Source organism: Phalacrocorax aristotelis, chromosome 3, assembly GCF_949628215.1.
Source record: "Phalacrocorax aristotelis chromosome 3, bGulAri2.1, whole genome shotgun sequence".
Lineage (NCBI taxonomy): Eukaryota > Metazoa > Chordata > Aves > Suliformes > Phalacrocoracidae > Phalacrocorax > Phalacrocorax aristotelis.
The window spans coordinates 44,396,573-44,409,887 of record NC_134278.1 but is presented as its reverse complement, the minus strand read 5'-3'; the positions used below and the strand labels follow the sequence as shown (position 1 = coordinate 44,409,887).

Here is a 13,315-nt window from a genome sequence, read left to right as displayed (position 1 = left end):
GCTATTCAGTCTCATGGAATGAAACGCTGACTCCAGCATTCCAGCTCCTAACTCATGTCCTAGGCACAGGGAAAGACTGCGATGTCTTCACTCCTTGGGAAAAGAGGATTTCATCTAAATTGGAACAAACCTAAATACCACTGATTCTTATGTATCCGGTAGGCATAGATACGTGATACCACTTGCAGTGTTAGAATATTCCAAGGGGGAGCAGAGATACTGCCAAAGATGCGAGGATATTGCAACTGGAGTCCCTGGGGTCAGATCTGAGAATGCAGCAGTCTCATGGTATGAATTATAAAGCAGACAAAAATAAAACAACAGAGCTGGCTAGTCTGCCTGCTGCTCCAGCAGATTAAGATAGAATTTAGCTACAACAAATTAGGAGAGGGACTTTCTGTAGAGCCAAATGGTTTGCTGTAAGATGCAGAGCACTAGAAGACTTCCAGCAAAGAAAGCCATAAGAAAATGGTTGTGAAGTTGTAAAACCTGACAAATGTGAAACCATAATGAAAGGAATGCTTGTTTTCTCACTGTAGATATAAAGCACAGCCACAATGTTAATATGCCTCTTAATAATTTATCTTGATATTTTCTATAAACGTATGTTAATCTCCCTTAGGTTATATAAATACAAATGCCCAGAAACATTAATCCTACTTAGATGGGAATGAATATACATAGGCATGTAGGTATATACATATGTGTGAAAATATTGTACCTTTTGCTTTACTGCAATTCTAATTCCCAATCTAAATAAGCCTGACATTGAACTGCATCATCTTTTTTCTTAAGAACATATAAGGAACGGAACAAGGCTCTTTATTAGGGAGGCATAAAGGAAGAAAAATGATGGCAAAATAAATCATTGCAACAACACCAAAGGATAAGAAAAACGAATTGATCTGAGGGGAACACCCCTGCAAGCCATCCCAGACACCTGCCTATTTTCAGTTAAGTACTTTTATTTTTTTTTAATCTTGGAACTTGGTTTTGCATGAATTTGCTAAATTCATTTTCCCTATTTTTTTTTTGCGAGACCTGCTGAGCAATTAATCACATACATTTGCAAAGTACATTAGTGACTGAAGGTTACAACTGCATTGTAAAGCTAACATTATTATAAGGAAAAATTTCTAACAATATCATTATTTTATAAGTAAAAGTTTCTAACAAGGTTCTACAAGGAAATATTTCCTCATTTCAGAGATCACAGTTTCTTGATTTCTCTAGTTGGCTTCTACCCCCCAGAAATCTGTTATTTTGTTATTGTGACTACACCTAATAAAAGCCCCGACCCACCAAGAAAAATTAACTCACAAGACAGTTAAATGTATGCTGTATTCTCAAAATACTGGCAATACCCTTGCTTTGTTGTTTCCCTCATTTAGAGTAACTGCACTTTTCCCAGTGATACAGAATCACAGAATGGTAGCGGTTAGAAGGGACCTCTGGAGATCACCTCATCCAACGCCCTCTGCTTGAGCAGGGACACCTAGAGCAGGGGGCACAGGACAGCCTCCAGGCAGGTTTTGAATGTCTCCAGGGAAGGAGACTCCACAGCCTCCCTGGGCAGCCTGTGCCACTGCTCTGGCACCCTCACAGGAAACAAGTTTTTTTCTCATTTTGAGGTGGAACTTCCTGTGTTCCAACTTGTGCCCATTGCCCCTTGTCCTGTCCTTAGGCACCACTGAAAAGAGTCCAGCCCCATCCTCCTGACACCCACCCTTCAGATATTTATAGGTATTTATGAAATCCCCCCTCAGTCTTCTCTTCTCCAGGCTGAACAAACCCAGGTCTCCCAGCCTTTCCTCATAAGGGAGGTGCTCCAGACCCCTGATCATCTTGGTAGCTCTCCACTGGACTTGCTCAAGCAGTTCCACATCCTTAAGTACCTTTAAGTTATGCTTGAGTGTTTAAGGATACTAGAATTTTTCCTCTTCTAAAAATGGCTCAAGAGGCAATAGGAACCAAGAGCACCTATTGCAGATGAAGTTAAAACAAGAACCTACAAGAAAGTAGAGACACAGGTGTTAACTTCGGACAAGCTGTTTTATCTCCGTGGCACAGCACAGTAATACAAAGTCAGGTCTGGGAGCATGTGACTGGGTGCAGAGCTCTCACTGATGAACTTCTGCTTTAAGCAGCCAGGAAGGATGCCAGCTGGGACTGGGCTGTAAGAATACGACTATATGGCTTCAAGCTTGACGAATGACCTGGTTTTGGTGGACTGTCTATGCAAAGCAGCCTGTTTAGAGGCTGATCTGATAACTGCACCGCACTGCATTGTACCGTGTTTGTGCACCCCACAACCATGAGCAAGAAGGGCAAGAGCTCTGGCTTAACATTCCAGGAGCATTCCAGGAATTCTGTTTTGCCTTAATTGGCATTGCTGTCTGCTTTGTTTACACCATGTAAACTCAAATGTTGCTGTAGCCATCTAAACTCTTCCTTTACCCCCAGTAGAGCAGAGTTTGCTACCTACCTGAGGTTGAATCGGTATCGATTCAAGTCTCTCCCAAGCTATTACCCAGGAACACAAAACCTTTTCATCTGCTCAGGTTCCTGGGTGCTGTCAATACCTTCACGCAAAGCAGTATATGAAAAAAGTAGGGTTAATGTTATGGCTTAGCTAATTTCTTTTATTTTTCTGAAATCATTCTTACCCCCATTTTTTATAGGTTTTCACATAGTCTGGTACAGTCAAAAATTTTCTTCTGTTTTCATTATGGAGCTCATTCCTTTCTGACTACTGTCAGATTTATAGAATCAGATGAAGCCATGAATTATTTCAACTGTGTATTGGTGTACTTTTTCATGTAAAATCCTGGCTGCATTCTCAGTCATACTGCGTACATTCAACCACAAAACAGGTTAGAGAATTGCATCTGGTACAAATGGGCCATGCGAAAAAGTATATCCAAATAAGCGTGTGTTCGATTGCCCTGGTCAATCTGCTTTAGGTGATCCTGTTTAAGCAGGGGTTTGGCCTAGATGCTCCCTGTTGGTCCCGTGCCACCTCAACCATTCTGTGATTCTGTGATGGACAACAGAAAGGTTTATCACTGTTAAATCATAAAAGATGGAGGGTGAAAGAGTCCACAACCCCTCAGTATTCCCTTACGGGCATTCAAGCAGGAGTGGGGTCATTCCCATAACAACAAAACAGGCCTCCTGTAGATGTCTCACTGTGAGTTCCCACCTAAGCTAGACATGCGTGTAGTCTAAACACATGAGAAATGCTATTGCTTTCAGCTGTAATATTTACGTACTTGAAGCTGAATGCATACTTTAGAGCTTTGCTGCCTATATCCTTGGAGCACGGATTTTGAAAGATATTTTCAGAGATAACAAAAAAGTGGGATTTAAAAATATATCTAAGCAATTATGTTCTTCATTACAATTAATTTAAATGTTTCCTAATATTTCAGATCTGGTAAGCATAATCTCTAAATCCGTCTCAACTGAAATACATTCAGTGGAATTGCACAACATTGGTTACAGAGGAAAGAGCAAAGGAAACTAGTGACTCCAGATAATTTCTGTCAAAGAAAAAACCAGTTTCAGTAGATTCAGCATTTCCACAGGGAAAAAATAATTTCCAACGTTCTCAAGTGAAATTGAGATAGACACATGTTATTTTCTGCGTTGTCACTGAGTGTGAAAAGTGATCAACATGTCCTTTGTCAACCAGCCTGATACTCAGCTATGAGTACTGCCCAAAGCTGGGCCTTTTCTGATGGAAAGGAGTTCGTGGCTTGTCTGTGGTATCTGGTTTACCGCAGTAAAGAAGATTTTGTTATTTTTGTTTTTGCAGGCTGGTGCAAGTCAAAACTCTTTACAGATCGTTTTAAACATTAAGCTGGTGTTAGTTGTTACAGACCAGGCTACAGAAGAGATCTGAAGGTCCGGATGCCTTCAATAATCCTGGTTATTTCAGTGACTTGGCTCAGAAGGAAAAGTGGTCAGAGCTCTGCTCCACCGCTCAGCCCCTGCCCTGTACAGAACAATGAGGAATAAAGGAGTGTCTGGGGCACTGACACCTACAATAAATATACTCCGTACCAGAATTCAGCAGGGAAAGGAGATCTAAAAATCATTTTGCAATGACATAAAGATTGTGCTAAGGAACATTAATATAACTCTACATATCTTTTTTTTTTCCCTCAGTTCAGCAGGCAAAACTGTCCTAAGGAAGATGCAAGAAACGCTACAAAGTAGGATAGGCAACAACCTCCTCATGGGGAAAGTTTCCTAATCCCTTTTAGAGGATTAAATTCACGCTCTGAAACTTGAGCGCTTATAAGCTTCCAAAACTAACATAATAAAAAAAGGAGTTATTGCGTCAGGGTATTTTTGGAAGAAAAAGGAGTTTTGCACTAAGCTTGATCCAAAATATTGTAATGCTTTTATTTTTTTAAATTTTGATGTATTTTAATAGAAAATATTTGTGAGTTTAAAAAACCCCACTTCATCAAAAGTTTCAGTTTGTTTTAGAAAAGTAGGATTCAAAAAAGTGAAACTTGACTGAAAAATATTGGTCAAAAAAATGGGTCTTAAACTCTCAACATAAAAATCTGTAAACACTTAAATTTTATTTTTTTATGTAAAGCTAAAAATTTCATTTGAAGAAGCAATTTTATAGCTAACTGTTTATTCTAGGAAAAAAAGATGTGAATCTGAGTTAGAGTGATCTCATTTTAATAGAAGAAATTTGGTAGCAGAAGGATATTTATGTCGGGTTACAGTTTTTTCAACTAAAATAGTGGGAGCATAGGGAATAAAATGCTGTACTTGCATGGAAATGTTAATGTATTTTCCTTCTATCAACCTACAACCTAGCAAGTATTAAATGTCTTTGAAAGAGAAAAGGAAACATTAAATAATTGGGACTGAACCTGTCAGGATGAGAATTGATCACTGAGGTCACAGCTCATCTCTGGCAATGAATACAAAGTCTCCCCCACCACTCTTTCTGCCTGGCTTTTCCAGTTCCCTTTCCTCCCTGCACCCTCGGGAGGCAGGAATCCCCTAATCACAGAAAATACTTTTGATATTTTAAGTCATGGAAAATACTTTAAAACGTGATTAAATAAAAAGAAGAATGAAGTTATAAAAGAAGACGTGCTGAGCCCTGATCTGAGACTTTTACCAGTGAGTTCATCCTCAGTGTGCAAATCAGAGCAGCACTTCTGAGCGATCTCCGCTAGGACAGCGTCTGAGCATCTGGACCCTGATTCCCCTCTACACAATGTACTAAAGTCAAGAAGCTTGCACAGCTGAGCAGAAGTCCACCAAGGAAACAGCAGCACCTGAGCAATACACTAACACCACCAGGCAGGAACGCAGCTACCTGAAAGCAAAACAAGCTTGCCTTCGGGACTGAAAGCTTTCCTGGGGAAAACAACAGCAATAGGAAAGTATGCCTGTGATAGAGCGGGGAGTGAAGTGCTCACAGGCCATGAAACGAAACAGCCTTGCCACTAACAAGAGGTAACAGAGCTTCAATAGGCAACACTGATGCTGACTGCAATCTTTAAGAGCTTAATAAAAAATAGGTCATTTCTTGTCTTTGCAGATGCACCAACTGCAGAGACTGGATTTCCCCCACCCTTACACTTCAATTCAGGGACAGAAAGGCGGATGAAGAGCAGTCTGTCTTGTAAGAATGGGTACCGCACATGAGATAAAATCCTTTTAAAAAAAAATAACTACAACTGACTACGCAGTACAACTTTTTCTAGCCAGGTTCTTTAAAAGTCTGTGACCTACTTTACAACTGCTTTAAGAAATAAAATGAGCAATAAGAAAAAGATGAGCAGCAACAATGTTAGCAGCAAGCTAAAATTGGAAAGAATTTTCATTACCCTATTTAAAAAAAAAAAGACTTCCTTCCCCCAAAAGCAAACATAAAAACCCCCAAGTGGTAATAAAGTGTCTGCTGCAGTGGCACAGCCTTTTTCTTTTCTCTCCCAACTGCTCTGTGGCAACCTGACCTAGTTTTCCTAGGGGAAAAATAAACCGAGCTGCAGCACTTCCGTAATAAAAATATGACACCTTATCAAAATGAACCAAATCTAAAGATTTCTAATCTCAGCCCTGTTAAAAGATTGTCATGAGCTAGGTGGCATTAGGACTTAGGAAAAGCAAAGCCAATCCAAGGAGTATTGGTATGTAAGGTCCCTACTTCAGTTATCACTGTTCGCAGGTGTTTAGATTTTTAGGCCCAACGAACAGCCAGTTTTGCTGCTTGCAGAGTGCCATTGGTCTTAGCTGCCACCTCCTTACTGAACTTTTCATTGAGAACTGAGATGACATGGTTCTGCAGACAAGCCCTGGACTGCTTATTACATCCACAGGAATCATAGTTTGTGAAGCCAGTGCTATGTTCAGTCTAAGAAATGCTGGCAACTGCTAATGTAGCATATATACCCTCTCTTCACATTAGATGTGAGCTGTCTAGGGTGGCCATTGCTGTGTCAGTCTCCTTTTCATGCGGAGGAACTCCATGACGTACCTCCATGGACCTTCCCAAGGGAAAGAAGCCTTCAGGATGGGCAGTCCTAAAGGGCAGGATCAAACAGAGAAGGAATGGCCAGAAACATCGAGTAGAACCAATAACAGCCTGATCTCAAAGCAAGGACTACCTACACACTCTGGATTTTTACCAACGATTAATACAGTAGGTATTGCTACAACACCTAGCAGTAATGATCCTTTGCAGTTGCAATCTCTGTGGACTACAAGGATCCAATCATAACACAGCCTTATTAAAATACATACGCATATATTGCATTTGCTAGGTAGACAGACCTGAAAGGTCGAATCTGGTGGAGAAAACCTGAAGGATGTGGTATTCCTTGTATTCTACTGCTTTTCCAATAATGAACTGTACATACACAATATAACAGAGACAGAGGGTGAGAAAGGTTTCCAGGAAAGTGTACAACAACCACCCAACATGAGAATACACTGTGGGTGGTCTCAGGCAGACTTACTGAACTTCCTTCTGCTCCCCACTAAGTGTTACATGAATGCCTGTGTTGCCTTCTCTTAGAACAGGACCCCAGGAACACTTGCATATGTATGTAAACTAATGCCCCTGAATAATTTCACTCAATTGGAGTGAAACTCATCATCCGTTCAACTCATGGATGTCAAATTAGGCGATTTAGTATTTTCTGGATTACGTTTGTAACTCTGCATGTTGGGGTTGATGTCCTCATATTGCGGAGCACTAGGCACAATTCACTTAGAAATTCTCAACGTCTGCACCGAAGTTGCAGGAACAAACTGGTAAAATTTGGCTTTCTGTGCATTTCAGTAAAGATCTGGAATTACAGCAGGGTGATTTTTTTCCTTTTATTCTCTGCCCTGAATTTGTTTTGGACATACTGTAAAGCTGGAAAACCTTATTAGTTTAACTATGCAGGTGCATCAAGGGCAGGCTGATGGTCTTTGGGCTGGAGGAAAAAAAAGGTAAAGTATTCAGATATACACATTCTTTTATTAAGTATTCACTGTCATACTCACATTCATAGTCTATATTCACTGTTGATAGTAAACCAGCACATCTCATTCCAACACAGCAAAAGGATATATGACTCACAATGTAAGAAGTTCTTGAAGAGAGCTGACAACAGGACTTCTGAAGGCAGTGAACCCCTTTTGGAGCAGGGCTGATGGGAGAAAGGGCAGGAAGCGGAGGTGTTCAGCTTCTTGTTCGTCCTCTACCAGGGAGAAAAATAATGGAATATTACTAGGACTGAGTATAGAAAAAAATTTTGATCTTGTTCTTTTGCTTAAGTGTTATTTATTTATTTATTTATTTTCTTTAAATATCTGGCTTTGTGCATCATCCATTAACGAGAGACAAAAAAAAAAATGTTAATTGAAGTCCTCTTGAGAAGTTGAGTAGATAATGTCCTGTCAAACAAGATATCATGGCATTGGCTCTATTTTAACTTTAATCCTCACATCCTGTGAGTAGCAACATCGACCAGTCCTTAGAGAGACACAGCCCTGGGTTCTGCTCATGTCCTGTCAATGACCTTTGCCATGTACTTGAAACCTTTGTGTCTCTCATGTTACCTGTTCTGCCTACTTAGGAGATAAGGTCTGCTGAACAATTATGCGACTGGGTATCCTAACATTTCCCTTAAGCCTCTGTGCCAGACATTAAACATATTTCTTTCTATTTTAACATAGACTATCTTTCTAAAAGTGGCTATGATTTAAAATTAGACCCTGCAACGAGTAGACCGTGGTATTCCGTTTTTTTTTATTATGATGTGAGGTTACTGACCCTTCAGTTACTGCCCTGCTGGGATTTTTGTAATGTCCTGGCATGTGAAAAGGTCCCTTTTTTGGCTTTGTCACTATGTGGATTTCTTCAGAGTGGATTTCTTTCTATGATTATAAATGCACACTATCTGAAAGGTGGTTCCAGTGTAGGATTGCCCTATTCCAACTGAAGGAAAATCGAGGCTAAAGTTTATCTGAACACCCAAGACAGGGAACATTTGACTCAGACAAATAAAAACCACCAGTAAAGTCTTTCCTGGAAGAAATTTGGAAAGAATTAAGAAATTCCGTTCTGACACTTAGGAACATTTTAAGAACATGCTATTTAACTCAAGGATATTGTGGAACAACGAGTCCACTAAAACCAGCAAAGACTATTCAAGTGCTGACGTGAAGCCTGACGTGTAGCAATAGCAGAGCAACCATCGCTGCACACCTAGAATGGAATTGACGTGTTTCAACATGAGATGATGCTCAGCGTCCATAACCCTGATCAGCTGTGGGGGATAAGGTCAATCTGAGGAGGAGAGTGGTGAGCAGCAGCAGAAACTGCATCCAGGAACAAATACAGTTCAAGTCCTTTTCGCTAATTTATGTTAAATTTGGTAAATGTTTTCAGTAAAAAGTCTAAGCAAGTGATTAAACAAATTAAGAATTCTGCCTCTGTATTGGAAAAAACCCAAAATGTTTTGAGCTTTTAATTTGAAATGCTTCTCAATGCTCTTCAATTTTCAAGCACCAAACTAAACAAAGATTGGCAATTAGAAGATCAGCATGAAACAGTTTTCCCTCTAATCTTTTCGCTTTTTTAAAAAATGCAAATAGAATCCCAGACTCACAGAACTCTAATTATGTCACAATTTGGCATGTTATAATACATAAATGAATCATGATATGGCTGAATTTGAAACTTGAAGAGCTCACTTGAGGAAGACTGGGCTCCTGATAAATAGATTTACAGCCTAATACTGTTCTGGGCTTCTGATAAATAGAATTATAACCTAATACTTGGAAGTATTTTACAGCCTTCCTTTCAAAGGTTTCAGAATGCTCTTCTAACAACACTAATAAAGTAATCCTAAAACACAGTTGTAAGACATTTGTCTACAGAAAAGGTTAATACTTGTCAGAGCGAAGTAATTGACTTGCTCGAGGTGAGAGAGCAAACCTGGAGGAGTGGGAAGAGAAGCAGCGAGTCACTATACCTTTGTCATTAGATGGGTCCACTCATCAGGCTGTATCCATGGCACTGGCCTGGGTCAGTTAAAAACACTCTACGAAGGTTGCTGGGTGGTCAACCTCCAGTGCTAGAGGTAGCAAGCACTTCTAAAATTAGCTGAAGCAATAAAATGTTCTAGTTGTGAACTTTTCAGCTGTCCTTAATTGCTCTTAGGTTATGATTAATATTCTTACGCAAAATGTTCTGGGTGGAATTTTGTCAGTTTTGCGTCAAACCTCGTCGGGCTACAGCAGTTGAGAGAGTTCCTAATTATGAAGGACTTTCCAGTCAATTTGTGTTGTTTCCAGACAGTTTTGGATAACATGGGTTTGAACTGAGTTTTTCCTCCCCAGTGTAACAAACCCGGTTTGTGTTCCTGTGCCCCCTGCTCTGGGAGTCCCTGCTCAAGCAGCGGGGTTGGATGAGCTGATCTCCAGAGGTCCCTTCCAACCCCAACCATTCTGTGATTCTGTGATTCTGTGAATTGAGGCACATAACGACTTGCAGGAGGTGACTGAATTCTGGTCTCCTGCATGTGTGCTCTGTCAACAACTACGCTGTGCTCTGTCACTCGGTCATTCTTTCTATCAGATCTGCTATTTATGCACAAGGACACATTACAGGAAAACAAATATTTTTTCTGTGTTATAAAGCACCCAAGTGTGAGGCCAGCAATGAACTAGGGCAGCCTGTTCAGATCCATTATCCATAATACGCTGAGATGTGCAAGAATTGACCAGCCCTTATATATGGACCTAGAAAAATTCAAACTCAAAGGCGACCATGGCTGAGAAGAAAAGTAACCTACTAGCATGAATGAAGTAGAATCAAAGAAGACTCAGTCTAAGAAAGGGAAACAAGAAGGGATGATAGCTGATGCATACTGTACAAAATCAGAGAAGAATGGGGATATTCATAAAAGCTAACCTAAGCTTACTGAGGCTAATGAACAAGGCACTTTTTGTCGTTAAAAGACAGAGATAAATTCGTCTCCAGGGTGATTACCAGCAGAAACTTACATTAGCTATCATTATAGAGGCAACCAAGGGAGATTAGTTAGCCTTTGTAACAGTCTTGTCCCTCACCATATCTGTGCTATAGAAGTTTATTAACTTATTTTTAATACATGAGTTCAGTGGTTTTGGAGTCATGTTTGCATAGTTCTACAAAACCATCCTTATTTCATCCCTCTTATATTTTACAGGAAAATACAAATGTACAAGACAAGTTCACAGCCTCTTTTCCCACTAGAGCTGCATGCCCTGTTCCCAGGAGAATGAATTCCACTGCAGGAGCACAAGTGGAGGAGCATCAGCAGTGTTTTGCCATGCCAACTTCCAAACCTGGGGCTCTAGAGATTTTAATAGAACATTTGAACTGGAAATCATTAATTTTATGAGAATCCTAGAATTAGTCATAAGACATCTTACCCTTAACTGGCAAGGAAGATGTGCAGAAAAACTCATATCAGTTTTTTTATTCCCCAGGTGATCGAAAAGACTGAACAGCATCTAGAGCTTGTTTAGTCAACAGGAGGGCTGCTCATTCGAACAGGGTCAGAATTTCACCCTCTGATTTTGGGCTTAACATTTGGAAGCACACTAGGTAAGATTTTCACATTTCTTTCTGTCTGTCCACGGTTAGGCAATACTAAAAGTTTTCACCTTTTTTTTTTTTTTTTTGAGAAATAAAGCTCGGATATGGAAAAAAATGAAGAAAACTGGGCTTATTACTATACAGCCCACAGAACATATGTCTTACCAAGTCAACCAAAAATATACACTTTGTAAAATACGACTGCCTGCAAATAACCTGGAGATACCATAGGTCACAACTGATCAGAATCTCTTTCAAGCAGCTTTTGATTTCATTTTGCTCTAATCTCACAAGAAGGTTAGTATTTCACCTTAAGTTTCTACCAATTACACAACTTTGGATCAAAACGACTTTTGTGACATTGCTATAAAATTACAGGGCAAGACCATCAGCAATTGCTCATAATGTTAATATATTAAATCCGTTACAGCCTGTTCTGCTAAAATACTCTAGAAATATCAACTCGTCACACAAGCGGAATAAAAATATGGGTGAAAATATTGACCACAAACAAAAAATGGCATCTGAAACTTGTTTTCTAAATATAAGAGATTTTGTGCCCCGCTCCAAATATAAAACCAGATCTTTTGAAAACAGGGACATTTAAAGAAATACATTTTCGAACATTTATATTATTGAAATGGAAATGATATTTGACAGTTTTGTCAAAATTTAATCGGAACCTCATTATCAAAAAGACTGCCATTATGAAATCAGGTAGCAGTACAATTAATGTGCATAGACTTTAATTTAAGGAATATTTCCACTGTTACCCATACTTTTTTATTTCTGCAACATAGGCACACGTTTCCAGCACCATTTCAGTAAAAAGCAGTATATCCTTTCAATACGACTCTTTTCCTTCAAATTCCAAACCAAAATTATGACCCTAAAAATATGATAGCTAAAAGACAAAACAGTGTTTTACAGAGGGAGAATTTGGAGATACTTGATTTTTATAACAAGTCAAAATCTTGCTATAAACACCAGCTTGGGAACTGGTTTTACTTAAAAAAAAAAAATCAAGAACAATCCGTGTTAGGCATTAAAATTAGTTATGGTAGAAACAAGTGACTTACCTCATCAGAAAAGACGCTATCTAGAAAGTTTTCTTCCGATAGCAAATAGCTATGAAAGCTTGCTAAGAGACAAAAATGGTGATTCAAATGTCACAGGAAACAGCACACACTTTTATTGTTGGCTTGTTCTTTGGAGTAAACAAAATTAATCCTCATCTCGTTACAAAGGAAACCCCAAACAATCTTCCAGTAAATTAATGATTGAGCTAATTAATAAAATGGGAACAGCTGCATCCCAAAAAAAGTGTGGTATTTCTTTTGGTCAAAAAAGTAAAAAAAAATAAATTGATATATGTGTAGAATTTTCCATCTAATTTAATTAGCAGTTTTGTGTCTGAAGAAAAATGTTCCTGCTTGCTTACTCAAAATGTTAAATTAGGTACCGTGTATACTACCCCATTGAAACATTATCAAATAAAGGAATAATGGAAAAGAGCCTCGATACTCACATTTGGTTCTAAGCTGCTTCTTCTGGTAACTTGTGCAGCAAAATAAAGGAAGAAATAATTATGTGTCTTCACAGAAACAAGCATTCATCAAGTCCAAAAGAAACAGAACACTTTGCCAGAGCTATTTGAGGGTCCCATCAGAATTTGGCTGGATGGAGGAAGGCTGAGGGTCAGTTTGTTTCCCTTAGACCTCATGACATGCAAATAGCTGTTTGCCTCACCACTGAATCAAATCATTCTTTGACATATTGTGTTTACAAATTGCAAATACATACTATGTAGGAGGTTCTTAAAGGAACATATTTCAGACAGTTGTCAAAAGGAAAAAAGGCACTTCTGTTAAAAAACTAAAGAATCAAAACCCCCCAAAGCCCCAAGCTATTTAGTACAAGGAAAAAGAGGAAAAAAGAAAGGAAAAGAAAAAAAAAAAAAAGGATCATTCATTCCCAGGTACACTTTTGTCCATGCATAATGAATCTGAAAGACGCCACGTGGGCTCGTGAATCAGAAAAGAAATAGAAAAGTCATGATTACTGAAGTCTGACTGTTGTGTACAGGAAACGGGGGGCAAGGAGAAAGACTTCACATTTCAGAAAAGACTTTTGGGGACCCAGCAGAACTCCTCTGACACTACTAAAGCAACTTCTGGGCTGGACCAGTTTGCTGCT

At 39.2% G+C, this 13,315-nt stretch overlaps 1 protein-coding gene across 2 annotated transcripts in view; it reads right to left on the bottom strand.

The window, feature by feature from the left end:
• Window positions 1–12,877, bottom strand: part of FHL5 (four and a half LIM domains 5) — a 29,001-nt gene extending 16,124 nt beyond the window's left edge. The window contains exons 1-2 of one of the 2 annotated variants that reach the window (XM_075087310.1): window positions 12,648–12,877; window positions 7,534–7,730 (exon numbers count right to left, since the gene is read on the bottom strand). In XM_075087310.1, the coding sequence (XP_074943411.1) occupies window positions 7,534–7,579 (46 nt within the window). In that variant the 5' untranslated portion in view covers window positions 7,580–7,730; window positions 12,648–12,877. The remainder of the gene's footprint in view (window positions 1–7,533; window positions 7,731–12,647) is intronic. The other variant, XM_075087309.1, reaches the window with a different exon arrangement.
• Between the last annotated feature and the right edge of the window lie 438 nt (window positions 12,878–13,315).